General features: G+C 43.4%; 2 protein-coding genes across 6 annotated transcripts in view; one reads left to right on the forward strand and one right to left on the reverse strand.

Annotated features, from left to right (window-relative positions):
• Window positions 1–10888, reverse strand: part of afg2a (AFG2 AAA ATPase homolog A) — a 123387-nt gene extending 112499 nt beyond the window's left edge. Inside the window, exons 1-10 of the mRNA XM_023992647.2 lie at window positions 10618–10888; window positions 9210–9334; window positions 8861–9018; window positions 8390–8448; window positions 7606–8277; window positions 7332–7461; window positions 7135–7191; window positions 6866–6989; window positions 5795–5896; window positions 4528–4681 (exon numbers count right to left, since the gene is read on the reverse strand). Coding sequence (XP_023848415.1) covers window positions 4528–4681; window positions 5795–5896; window positions 6866–6989; window positions 7135–7191; window positions 7332–7461; window positions 7606–8277; window positions 8390–8448; window positions 8861–9018; window positions 9210–9334; window positions 10618–10786 — 1750 coding nt within the window. The 5' untranslated portion in view covers window positions 10787–10888. The remainder of the gene's footprint in view (window positions 1–4527; window positions 4682–5794; window positions 5897–6865; window positions 6990–7134; window positions 7192–7331; window positions 7462–7605; window positions 8278–8389; window positions 8449–8860; window positions 9019–9209; window positions 9335–10617) is intronic.
• nudt6 (nudix (nucleoside diphosphate linked moiety X)-type motif 6) overlaps window positions 1–13129 on the forward strand; it is a 45701-nt gene that overhangs the window by 17800 nt on the left and 14772 nt on the right. For 2 of the 5 annotated variants that reach the window (XM_023992648.2, XM_070444785.1), the window contains exons 1-2: window positions 10932–11464; window positions 11892–12104. In XM_023992648.2, the coding sequence (XP_023848416.1) occupies window positions 11197–11464; window positions 11892–12104 (481 nt within the window). In that variant the 5' untranslated portion in view covers window positions 10932–11196. Of the gene's footprint in view, window positions 1–10931; window positions 11465–11891; window positions 12105–13129 lie in introns of those variants that run through there. The other 3 variants (XM_023992649.2, XM_023992650.2, XM_070444786.1) reach the window with 3 other exon arrangements.

Raw genomic sequence — 13129 nt, forward strand, 5'->3', positions numbered from 1 at the left:
GGAGGAGCAGAATGGAGGCAGGGGAGGGCCTTGTAGCCATCCCGGAAAGGAGAGTAGCAATGAACCAGGGTCTGTGCTGCGCGTGTAGCACAGGAGATGTGTTGCTAGAATTTCGGTAGCTTTTCCCCCAGATTTCCGGGAGGTAATACCGTCGGCATTTGATGGTGAGGTATTCCAGATCGGGAGAACAAAAGGTCTTGAGTTCCTAAATGTAACCACAATCACACCAGGAGTTGTTAACCATGAAACAAACCCCTCCGCCTTTCTTATTTCCATAGAGTTCTTTCTTCCTGTTTGTGCGATGGATGGAGAGCTCCGCTGGCTGAATGGACAGGGACAATATATCCAGAGAAAGCTATGATTCTGTAAAACTATGTTACAGTCCCCGATGTCTCTCTGGAAGGAGATCCTCGCTCTGAGCTCGTCTACTTTATTGTCCAGGGACTGAGTGTTAGCGAATACTATACTCTGAAGCGATGGATGGTATGCACACTGCCCAAGTTTAACTAGGGCCCTACTCCTTCCTACCTGTTATCCAGCATTTACGTTTCGGTGCAGCCCCCGGGATGAATAGAGCTGCCTCGGAAGTTCAAACAAAGGATCCAGGTCAGGGAAGTCTAATTTCTGCTTGAATTTCTGGTGAGTGACCGCCAATCTAATATCCAAAAGTTATTTACGTCTGTAGATAATAATACAAGAAACGTTCTGAGCAAATAATGTAAGAAATAACACTGAAAAAAAAAAAAAATACTACAAAGCTGGCTAGGAGCTAAAACCAGGGCGTCCTTGTCTGTTGGCGCCATCTCTCTTTGGTCAGCAAGTTTCAAATGAACTATCTTCAAAGAATGAATTGCAAATTTTAGAACTAAAAGGTCTAGAGTTACAAAAATAATACTCATAGCACATCAAATCTACAGTGGATTCGGAAAGTATTCAGACCCCTTCCCTTTTTCCACATTTTGTTATGTTACAGCCTTATTCTAAAATGGATTACATTGAGGCATCAACCAAGCTAGCTCGTCATACATGAAGCTTAATACAAAATGTAACTACTTTTTGGAGAGAAACAAAATGCATACATGGCAACAAAAAAATATATCTTAAAAGAGTACAGGCTTCCTATTCTCCTGCATTTTCCAAAGGGCTTCCCCTGTTTAGAAGGCTTTGTAAATAGTTGGTCCGGATGTGGCACACAGCAATTTACACTGTTTAGACTGAGGAAATGACTCATCTGCCACCACTAGGATCAGTTCACCATCATAACGACAACATAAAGACGCCTAAAAACCCTGGGAGAGACAGACAGCATGCCGGGACAGGCCAACAGGTCTCCATTCAAAACAGTGAAAAACACCTAGGGTTGATCACAGATGGCGACAATAGAGTAATATTTATAGAAACATACATTAAAATCAATAGGTCTACAATAGGCCACCTTTGTAATTGAATTCTTAAAACATCTAATAAATCCCTGTGTTTATTTCATTAATACAAAAATAACTCCAAAATATATTTGTAATCACGCTTCCTTTGGCCCTTGACATGCTCAGTCTGATCAAGTGGGCGTTAGGAAATACATTTTGATTGCGATGACAGGATGGTCTAGACCTCACCCCCTTACCTAGATGAACAGTCATTTATCTATTATAATCAGATCACATTGTGATGTCATGATGTGGGCCAAAAAGTTCCACCCCACCTGAACAGGCTGAAATTCCAAGCAATTAAAAAAAATACTTAAAAAACAGCCCTTACACAAAAAGGGAATTATTATCATTTTGAGTGTTAACTTGACCTTATAGTGTGAAAAAACACTTAATGCACTGCCCTTTTAAATGACTATACATAATTAACTCTTCGCCATCATTGATTTCTCCCTTTACGCGTTTTAAACCTGTTAAACTCTGAGCTAAGGTTTTAAGGGTACCCCAGAAAAATATTTGGTCAGAAATAAAAAGTGACATATCATTTGAAAGCTACAGCCCTTGTCGTTATGGAAATGTAACTCAAACCTAACTGCTGACAATGTCATAAGAACCCTGCCCCCCCCCCCATAAGGTCATAAATCATGCGCTAATGGTCAATATTCCATAGAGTATGCAATATAGGTAAACATTTAGTATGCATGGGAATTGTCCCCCACCGCTTTGGGACACCTTCCTTAACCATGTCCAAAAGGGCAATTACAGGTGCACACAGTGCAATTTCACGAGCAAATGCCACACATTCAACCATCCTATGACAGGAAAACCTTTTAAAATTAGATATCATAGCATGCGCAACAAAGAATGTAGTCTACCTATTGAAATACACTTGTGGCCTGGCCTATGTGGGCAAGACACACCGGGCACTCAAGAAACACATATCCGAACATAGGAGTAGAATCAGATACCAAGACCCCAAAAGTCCAGTCGCTATGCACTTTATGACAATGTKGCCTCATTAAAGTACATGGGTATCGAGTATATCAAAGTCCTGAGGTGAAGGGGGGACATCGATAGACTTGTATTGCAAAGAGAATATGTATAGACCGCTCTAATTGGTGTTTGTCTTATGTCTATAAATATGGGTGTGGTACACTCCCGGTGAAATGACCTGACGAAGATCCCTGCAGGGTGGAAACGTTGTTTGTATATTCATGAAAGTATGTGGTAGAGCTTCTGAGTGTGCGGGCTCTATTTCGGTTATACTGACTTTTTTTCACCACCCCACTTAAAGGATGTGGGTTTGATCACACTTGACTGCAAGGACTGATCTTCCATGATATCAAAAAAGTCTAATTTTAACCATGTCGAGGCTATATGGTGTTTGTTTACATTTAATTTGTTTAGAAACATTGGCGTAAAACAAGCTTATATTTTGGGTTCCGATGGGGTACGACAGTTGACCTAAGGTCATGAGACATATCAAAATTGATGTAGCAACTGCTGATTGCCGCGTTAAATTAGACAAAAACATATTGAACTCGATGCACACAAAAATAACTCACTTCCCTATTCACATCTGCTTTTCATGCTAACCTAACACAGAAGCACACACATGTGCAGACGGCCGTCTTGGCCTTGGCATCTTTCCCTTTGTCTACAGAGTGTCCGTCTCAGGTGCGAAAAAGAAAGAAAGAATTTTAAAAAAGGAAAGAGAGAGAGAGAGAGAGACCAGGAGAAGCTACAAATAGCCTTCTGCAGCCGGGTCTGGTCTAGCCTACAGCAAGCAGGGCACCATTGTACTGCTGGGGACTGGGGGAAGGATGTCAGAAGCCCCTGACCCTGTCCTGGGGTGAGAAGGGAAAGGCAGGGGGAGGGGGGGGGTGAGCAGCTGGTCGTGAGGTCGGTCCGGTCGTGTGCATGACACCCTCACTGCCCTTCTATTTACAGGAAGAGACGATGCAGCGAGCCACGTTCCCCCTCGCAGGTCATTGTTACCTGAAGAGGACTGGGAATTGGGGGAAACAACTGGGGTTCCTTGAGAAGTTTTCATGACCGTATGTTGTTGTCGCAGACAGCAACAGAGGAAAAAACACACATCAACATTGTGGTGTTGGACAGGGTCTATTAGAGTTGACTGTCCCTTAACTCAAACATAAACACACACACACACACACACACACTGTGTGGACAGTGGAGAAAAATGTGGAATGGGTTGAAATGGGTTTTTGTGACCGATACTGTATCTGAACTACCATTATGTATGGATCCATAGCATTGATAGCCTTGATACGGTCGGATAGAGAGATCCAATCTTCTCTGGAGACGGTTCGTTTTTCCTGTGGTGCACATGTGAGGTTCTGTGTTTGTCTAGTGCTTTGGGTTTCAGCATCGGAGAGTGACGGGGGAGGAATCTTCCCTCCAGGGGTTTTCTCTGAAAACACTGCCAGTCACGTCTGGCCTCTGCGGACAGTAAATCACTCTCTTCACCAGAGCGCTTCCGTGAGCCGAAGTAGTAGCCCTCCTCAACTGGAAATGCAATACGCCACGTCCCCGAGACCACCCAARAGGCTCTGAGGGTCACACACACCACACACACACTCACACACACACACAACAGGGCCTCTTAACCGACKGCCACAGAATCACCCCAACATCCTGTTATCCTGACACTGTTTACTGGCTAGGGGGATTGGGTTGCAGGGTTAAGGCTATGTGGGCCATGAGGAATTTCACAACAAGTTTGTTTTTTACTATAAAAAGAGTTTTCTCAATGGGATCCACAAGCCAAAGTAAAAGCCCACATCCTTAGGTCAGGAGAGTCTCAAAGGGTTGGTGTGGTGAGCCACTCAGTTTCAGATAATGAGAAGCTACAGTACGGTGGTGAGACAAATGGCTTTTTCATAGCGTAACCAGCTAAATGGTGATAGCTACATTGGTGGACATTAGTATAACGAATAAGCTACTGTATCATATACCAATCCCTCACCTCAATTCTTAGGCCTCCCATTGGCTATAGTGGGCTAGAAGTTGCTCCTGGATTGGGCCAAGCATACAGAAACATCACGTAGCCTTTGCTTGCGGTTAGCCTAGCGTTACTTGCCTGCCTCATTGCAGACGGCGGCCAGGTCTGCCCCGACATATCCATGAGCGGCGTCCGCTAGCTGGGTTAACTCGTCGGGGGTCAGCCTACAGGGCACAGAGGTCAGCAGCTTCCGTAGGATGTCCGCTCGCTCCGCCGCGCTTGGTACGCCCACCTGTAACCGTACACTAGTTTAGCGAGTTTATAGTGCATCAGCTAGCTAATCCTGATTGTTAAGCAAGAACAATTACAACCACTAACAGCCAGCTTGCGTAGTAACAAAAATGGAGGTTGGGTTTCTCTGTCAACAGATGCTTCAATGATGTCAGACTACTGATGAGGCGGAATCTGCTTTCAGAGGCCAAGTTAACCTCCCCATTTCATGCAAGAAACTCATGACCATCAAGCTTTTATGGAAAGAGAATCATTTTGTACATGTATTAAACTGCGAGTTTGACCAATTCCAGTCCCCGTGCTTAGGGAGTGCAGGGTCCTCCCTGGGAATATTTTTATGTAGAAKGACGGAGAAGCTCAGTTCTGSTGACTTTTTTAAAAAGGACATTCTACTCCAAAATGTATGAAAATAAAATTATGCTGATACCATCTAAAATATAACTTTCACCTCCAGAAATGGACACAATAACATATTGGACCATGCATATAGCCTAGCCTATGGTCTATATTATCAGATGTGCTATTAGCAATAAGCATTATCACCTGTAGCCTAACTGATGAGAATAGTATATATAAATACCCCATTGGACACAACATCCTGATTGTTATTATTAATACTTATTTACTAAAATAATATAGACTTTTTTTTGTTTCTCTTGCAAAGTAAGTCGTTGCCCTTTTAAGAYGCCATTGCCCCTTTAAGAGCTCTGTTGTGCGGCTGCACAAATCTGCATTTGTAAAAACGATGCCACGTGCGCAATTGAAGGAGTAGAGAAATAAACATGGTATCAATGGAAAACTGGGATCCCCCTCTTTTTTAACAGAGGCCAAAACTACTTTCAAAATACATTTGCCAAAACTGTTTTCAAAAGTGTTTCCCCCCCGCGATTGCATTAAGAATTGTTGTGCATTGACTGCTTGTCAGAATACATGTTTCCTCCCATGGCTCTCCCAACTTGAATGCGCCTTGAGAGGAATATTACGCTCTCATAGCGATTCTACAATGATCTCAAAAACAACCTCACCAGAATCCATGTGACAGAAATCTGTCGCAGTGACTGAGAACTTTGACCCCTGCATAGCCCCTTTACTCTGGCTAAGCTGAATTACCCACCTCCAGTTCCTTGTCGAAGCGTCCGGGCCGGCGGAGGGCGGGGTCCAGGGCGTGGGGCCGGTTGGTGGCCCCTAGGACCAGCAGTTGGCCTGAGTGGCCCTCCTGGAGGAAGAGACAAACCAGGTCAGGGAATAACTAATAAGATTAGATGATATAATATAAATAATAATATAGATTGATAAACAATAAACGAGGCGTTTGAATGTAAGAGAGGGATTGGATCAGTAGGTGTAATAAATCATTCGTCATAGCCCTAACCGATGACACCGACACTAAAAGTTCATCAAACATAAACATTTTCAGACTGTAAATGTGTCTAAGGCTTAATAACTTACTAGTTTACATCTTCTGAAACCATCAGGCATTATCTGGCAATGCAACATTAATACTTTAACAGAGTTCCTTGTGCTATATGCGAAAATGAACGTCCCTAGCTGTGATTTCCGAGGGTGGTCCGGCTGAGAGAGGAGAATTGATTCCATTTCCACCTTCCCCGCCGCCTCCCTCCAATACCACAGGGCTATGAGTGGGGCCAAAACACAAATAAATTACAGTGAGAGAGGAATTCCGTGTGGGTGCAGGAAGTGCTTTCTCCACATTCCACAGCAGCAGGCCCATGGTGGTTGGATTATACAACAAGCCTTAGCATCGGTCTGGAAAACAGACAGCAGGAGGGAGAGCAGCTGCTTCAGTGCACCATCTGCACCAAGGAGCTGGGCTGGGGAGATGAATATGTACTTGGCGATAACGTGCTGCTAATTTGGCACGTCATGGAGACCGGCGGTGATGGGTTTCCCAGGCTCCCTGTGTTCTCTAAGGGGGAGGAGGGCGGCTGTCGAGCCATCTCTGATCGTGGGCCTGAGCTCTCTTTTTCTCATTAGCGTGGTTCGCTGACAGAACACTCAAGATTCAGCAGACACTCAGGAGATACAGACAGAGAGAGAATGTCTGAAGGATGACCAGGAGAGAGCGGGAGGTTTTGGATGTCAGTCTGCACTTTCAAGGTTGATGTGTTTATAAAATAAAAGTAGCACTGTAAAGATTGTGCGTATACCCTGTAATTGTACTCACTGAACCAATCCCATCCATGAGAGTGAGGAGAGAGGCCACAACGCGCTTCTCCACCTCGTTCTGAGCCCCCTCTCGTTTGGGACACAGCGCATCTAACTCATCGATGAAAATGATTGCAGGTTGCCTGTGTAAACAATGCAAAGCCTTAGTTGTTGAACACTTCTTAGAATACTCTACTTTTTGTGCAGTGAAATGTATATTGATGATAGGATTTAGAAAGACACATACAAAGAGGGCACAAATGCGGGACACTTGTTTTCATTATTTACCTTTGAGAGGCTTCTGTGAATATCTGTCTCAGTCTGGCCTCTGTTTCGCCATAAAACCTGTAAAGACAGGTTGAACACAAAATAAACAAAGGTCACTTGGTTTGGCTGTACGAGCATCACTAACCCTCAATATATGATCTTTAACTTATACTTGGTACCCAACCACATTTCATTAGGTAGGAATAATGTGACCATACTTGCTCATGATTTCTGGACCGTTGATTACAGTCATGTGTGCCCCGACCTCATTGGCTATGGCTCGTCCAATCATAGTCTTTCCTGTTCCTGGGGGGCCATAAAGGAGAACTCCCCTAGGAGGTGTGATTCCTGTTTCATCAAAAGCACAAAAATGCATACAATCAGAGTTAAGTTTTCATGAGTTTGAGCTACAGCAAATTGTTTTCAATTAAGAATTTTCCAATTCAACTCGGTACAGAGTGCCACCTTGAAAGGAATAACATATCTGTGTACCGTAGTTGGAGAAGAGCTCTGGGTGTTTGAGAGGCAGTTCAATGGTCTCTCGGATGACGTTCAACTGGCTGCTGAGGCCCCCAATCATACTATATGTGACCTTTGACCTCTGGGCCGCTGTATCCTCCATCTGCTCCTCTTGAGCATTTTTGTATCTGTCTCTGAACTTCACCTTAGTGGAAAAGGAGAGGCAGTAGAAGGTGTCAGTGCTCAGAGCTCCACCAGGGGGAGTAGTGAACTGTTTGTCTGTGTTGGTCGGCTCTGGGCTGAGGGCACTCCTATCCTCCATCTCCAGACTGAAGCTGCCCTCCTTGGGCTCAGTGGAAGTCTGGGGGTTGCAGGGGGGAGTTGGGGGGACACATGGCACACAAAAGGGCCTGCAGGGGGTACTGGCTGCAGGACCAGGCTCCCCCGGATCCCCGGCCTGCTCCTCCATGGTCAGGAAGCTGAGCTGCAGGGACAGGTCCATGGAGGTGGAGCCCAGGGCGGAGGTAAAGCGCAGTGCAGAGCTCATCAGAGAGGTGTCCTTCGGGTCAGGCTCCAGTCCCGGGGAAGGCGGGGGTCTCTCCAGGGAGAGGCCGTCCACCCCTGTCACCCGCTCCACCCGCAGACTGCACGCTCGCCCAAAGTACGTCAGGGATAGGGAGTTTCCAGGGAGTGGGATCTTTCCATCTAAAATATAAACATTTGCACTCTTACTATGAAGGTAATGCCATGCAAAGTTTTACATTGAAAAGTTGCATATCCCTTCCTAYATAGCCCCATGAAAAATAAACTGGCTTACCCAAAGATCGGAGGAAGAAGTTACTGAATTCCTCCGAATTGAGCGCATCATCCTTTAGTCTGCATTGATAAATGAAAAGCAAAAGACGAAATGTAATATTCATCATGCAATTAACATAACTGTGAAGGAATTTCTGACTCATCGCTGAATTGACTATAGAACTGTTCTTGCAAGTGCCTCAACAGCAGATGGCGACATTAACCTATAGTATAAAACTTCATCACCTGACAGCAAGGAAACTGTTATACTTTGTGCTGCCATGGGTGTATGTGTCTTTTGTAAGCAGGATTCAGACATCTTTGACTTAATGGGAGTATGAAAAACAAATATTTCCTGTCGTGAAGTTGTCCTTCCTCCCAATGTACTAACACTTCTAAAAACCCAAGGGGAATATGACAGCAATGGCAGACTAATACATCATTGTTCATCATATTTATGGATTCACAAGTAGCTTTAGCTCTACTGCTTTACCTGGTGGAGAGAAGCACCTCTTCTGCCTGTAGCACAGGTCCTGTCAGGGGATGAACAGTAACTCCATCCCCAGGCTTCACTTTCAGGCTGTTCTGAGTACTTTTCAGTAGGCCAACTTTACCGCCAGGGAAAGACGCTGCCGGCCAGGCCAGACACACCTGGGAAAAAAACAGCATATAAACTTGGCCTGGAAATTATCCGACAGCATTTGTGTTAGTCTAATATTATTCAAGATCGACTGTTTCTGGGTCAACTGCTGATATTGTCTCCTGATTGTTCAATTCATAGTCAATAAGTACATGCACATATACAATATTCTATTACGTTGATGAACACATTGTTGACATACCTCTTGTTGCCCAGTATTGCTCGACAATAGGACTGGTCTTCCAATGCAAATGTTACCAGACTTCATTGCATTTATGCTCAGCTGGACAAGGAATGCTCTGCATCTTTTGGAAAGCTTATCATCCGCTGTATACAAATGTTGACATGGGGGTGACATGTAAGACAATAGAGGGTAACACGCATGGCAAAAGCTGTGTGATCATGACTCTTAGTTCCACCACATTACACATAAGTCATTGGACGAAGGCGTCATTTGTACGGGGGAGTTTTGTTAAGCGCCCCGACGCTCAGTCTGAACATTAACACGCATCACCTGTGGTACGGTTTAGGCGACATAAGGACCTTATCTTTCATATGAGCGAGAAATACTTATTTTTTTTAAACAAAAGATTAAATTGATGCACACCTTTACACGGTTTGTGTTCCCACAYGGCCATATCTCCAAGTTAGTTTACAGAAAACAATGTTGACTACCTGTGCTAATTATATAGCTATCTGTGTTTCCTAACACGTGTGTAAATGGAAAACGGACACCACAAACTTGATGTCACTGAAGAATATTGTTGGCTAAAACTGTGTTTAAACCGGTTAAAACAGTGTCCTGTACAGGAGTCTGCTGAGGGGAGGACGGCTCATAATAATGGCCGGAACGGAGCAAATTGAATGGCATCWAACACRTGGCAACTGTGTRTGTGATGTATTTGATATCATTCCCCTAATTCTGTTCCAGCCATTACCACAAGCCCATCCTCCCCAATTAAGGTKCCACCAACCTCCTGTGGTGTACAGTAAGTGTGTATTTTCCATTTGTTAAATTATTTTGACCTGATATGAAAGTAGAGGGRTTTATGTTTCTAGAACATACCACAATTAAGAAACGATTCTAGTTTAGATTGAGTATTTGGCTTTCAGAGCCAATTCGCCTTCAAACAGAACAGGTATGGTCCTTGGACTATTAGGAGTAACGTTAGGCTCCTTTAGTTCATTATTGGGCTATGTGTACCCATATGCAACTTAACCAAAAGATGGGTCTGTGTATTAAGCTACACCAGGGCCCTCTAACCTTGTTCCTGGAGCACTACCCTYCTGTGGGCTTTCGTTTAAATCCCAGTTGTAACTAACCTGATTCAGTTYATAAACCAGCTAATTATTAGAATATGGGGCGCTAGATTKGGGTTGGAGAGAAAMCCTACAGGACGTTAGCTCTCCAGGAATAGGGTTGGCGAGCCCTGAGCTACACCATGCATCCATCAGGTAAGTGCATACGCAGTGCTAGAGCTCTTGTTCAATGGTGTGTATAATTCATGAAATCTTTATGGTAAATGACATTTACATTGTATTCAGACATGTTATCATGATAGTATCATAAGTGCAGCAAAACCAGCTAACAAGATACAGTAGCTAGCTACCTTTCTCAATGAATTCAATGACAGTGAATGAGTTGAGATTCTTGMTGCCTCCCCCCTCGTGCCCCGAACTTTCCAAGCTAGTTGAGTCACTGGAGCCATCTCTCAGTCCGCTTGAGTTGTCACCTTCAATGACTCTCCTAACTTTGCTTTTGTTTTTCTTTGAAGACATTTCTCTAATTCAATTTTGCAATAGCATAGCTACATGTATAACATAACTTTCATCACAAGCATGGGTGAATCCGCTAATATACACTTCCTGGTGAAAGTTCAGTTCCTCCTCTTTTACCGTAAAGCGTATAGCTAAATGACGTAGTAAATGCTGCTTTGCCACTCTGTTTACAATTTTGCGAAAAAACGGACGATGTATTGAAATAAAYATTATATAGCTTTGTATGGTATGCTTTTAGTTGTTAGCTACTTACAAAAACACAGCATGTAGCAAATATGTCCAAATAAATTCGAAGTACTAGTGTATTACGGTGTTTATGCAACTTCAGTGTTGACATTTATGTAACCGGCGAGTAAATTCATATTTCACGGACGCGTTTTCATTTAAATATATTTAAAGGCTTTGGTAACATGGCAACGCTTACTCGCAAACTATTACCTCTTGTAAGAAACGCGCTTTCAAATCAAACGCGCCTCGCATACGCACATACAGGGTCAATGAGGGATGTTCGAGCATTCACATGCTCAGCAAGCGTGTTACAACTACAGAATGAGCATGGGACAAATGCCCATGTTTTGACTGGGAAAGTGGACAGATTCGGCGGAGTGACAGTGAACATCGGTGACAGTGATTTCCCGTCGGATATCAGCGAAGGAGTATTTAGTAATCTACTGCGAGGTTAGTATAGATAGATAGATAGATAGATAGATAGATAGGTCATTGGTGTAGACACTGAATGTGTAACGTTAGACATTGCATGCAGGCACCTTCTTGACTTGGACAGAAAAGAAGCAAACATGCATGACATGCAAGAACCTTGAAAATGCATGAAACAATGCATATTGCCTCATAGCCCAGCTAGTTTGAGGGCCAAAGAGGGCACACATCCTGGTTAATAAGTCATGATGCACAGTACCAGCAGTAGGGGAAACAATCAATGACTCMGTGGCACTTGTTAAAAACGAATACAAATAATTCTGAATATTAGATTCAGATGAATTCTAATTAATATTAGATTTTGATAAATCTACACGGACATTGATTGATGAATCTAGTCAGACATGCTCATTGACACTCTCCGACTGATGTTTTGTTTGTTTTTCAGACTCTTTGGCTCAGTGGAGGACAGAGGGCCGGGTGGCAGTCTGGCTTCATGTGCCCATCTCTTTGAGCCGCTGTGCCGCRGCAGCTTCTGCTCATGGCTTCACCTACCATCACGCCAAACAGGACCAAGCCATTCTGGCTCTGTGGCTGGGAGATGGGCAGAGCAGGCTGCCTGGGTTTGCTACTCATCAGATTGGAGTGGCAGGTACCCCAGGTCTACTGTCCTGACCTATATCACAGATTCATACTGCTCAGGATCAGGTGTTAGGTTCAGACCTCTAGGTACGGTGTGCTTCAGGTTTCTTGAAGCCTTCTGCACACACTCTCATGCCTTACTTGTGTAAAAATAGAGGTAAGGCAAACCATCAGTTATTTCCACTTGTCACTGGATGCACTACAAATCTAGTTTGTGTTTGACTTGCAAATAATGTCTGTGAGAGAACATTTTGATGGCAGATTTTTTTTAAATCACCACCAGTCAACCACCAGGTGGCATGCTGTTGACTTTATTCCTCCCCAAAAGTGGATGCAAGCATGTCAGAACATGTCTGTGGAAGGAGGATGGCCAAAACCTGGTGCACATGGTCTGATGGCATGTTTCCAACAGTGACTTTGAATACCCCACCATTTATTTCTTCCACAAATTGAAGAGTTTTTGTACTGATGAAGAGTATTTGTACCAACACAACGCACATAGTTCCCAGTGGTGGAAAAAGTAACTAATTGTCTTATTGGAGTACAATTAAAGATACCTTAATAGAAAATGACTCAAATGAAAGTCACCCAGTAAAATACAACCTGAGTAAAAGTCTAAAAGTATTTGGTTTTAAATATACTTAAGTATCAAAAGTAAATGTAATTGCTAAAAATATACTTGATCAAAAGTACACGTATAAATCATTTCAAATTCCTTATTAAGCAAACCCGACGGCACAATTTTCTTGTTTTGTTTAATTTACGGATAGCCAGGGGCACGCTCCAACACTCAGAGATAATTTACAAACGAACCATATGTTTTAGTGAGTCCGCCAGATCAGAGGCAGTAGGGATGACCAGGGATGTTCTCTTCATAAGTGTATGAATTAGACCATTTTCCTGTCCTGCTAAGCATTCAAAATGTAATGAATACTTTTGGGTGTCAGGGAAAATRTATGGAGTAAAAAGTACATTATTTTGTAGTGATGTAGTGAAGTAAAAGTTGTATAAAATATAAATAGTAAAGTACAAATAACCCCTAAA

Source organism: Salvelinus sp. IW2-2015, linkage group LG8 (assembly GCF_002910315.2).
Source record: "Salvelinus sp. IW2-2015 linkage group LG8, ASM291031v2, whole genome shotgun sequence".
NCBI classification, from domain to species: domain Eukaryota; kingdom Metazoa; phylum Chordata; class Actinopteri; order Salmoniformes; family Salmonidae; genus Salvelinus; species Salvelinus sp. IW2-2015.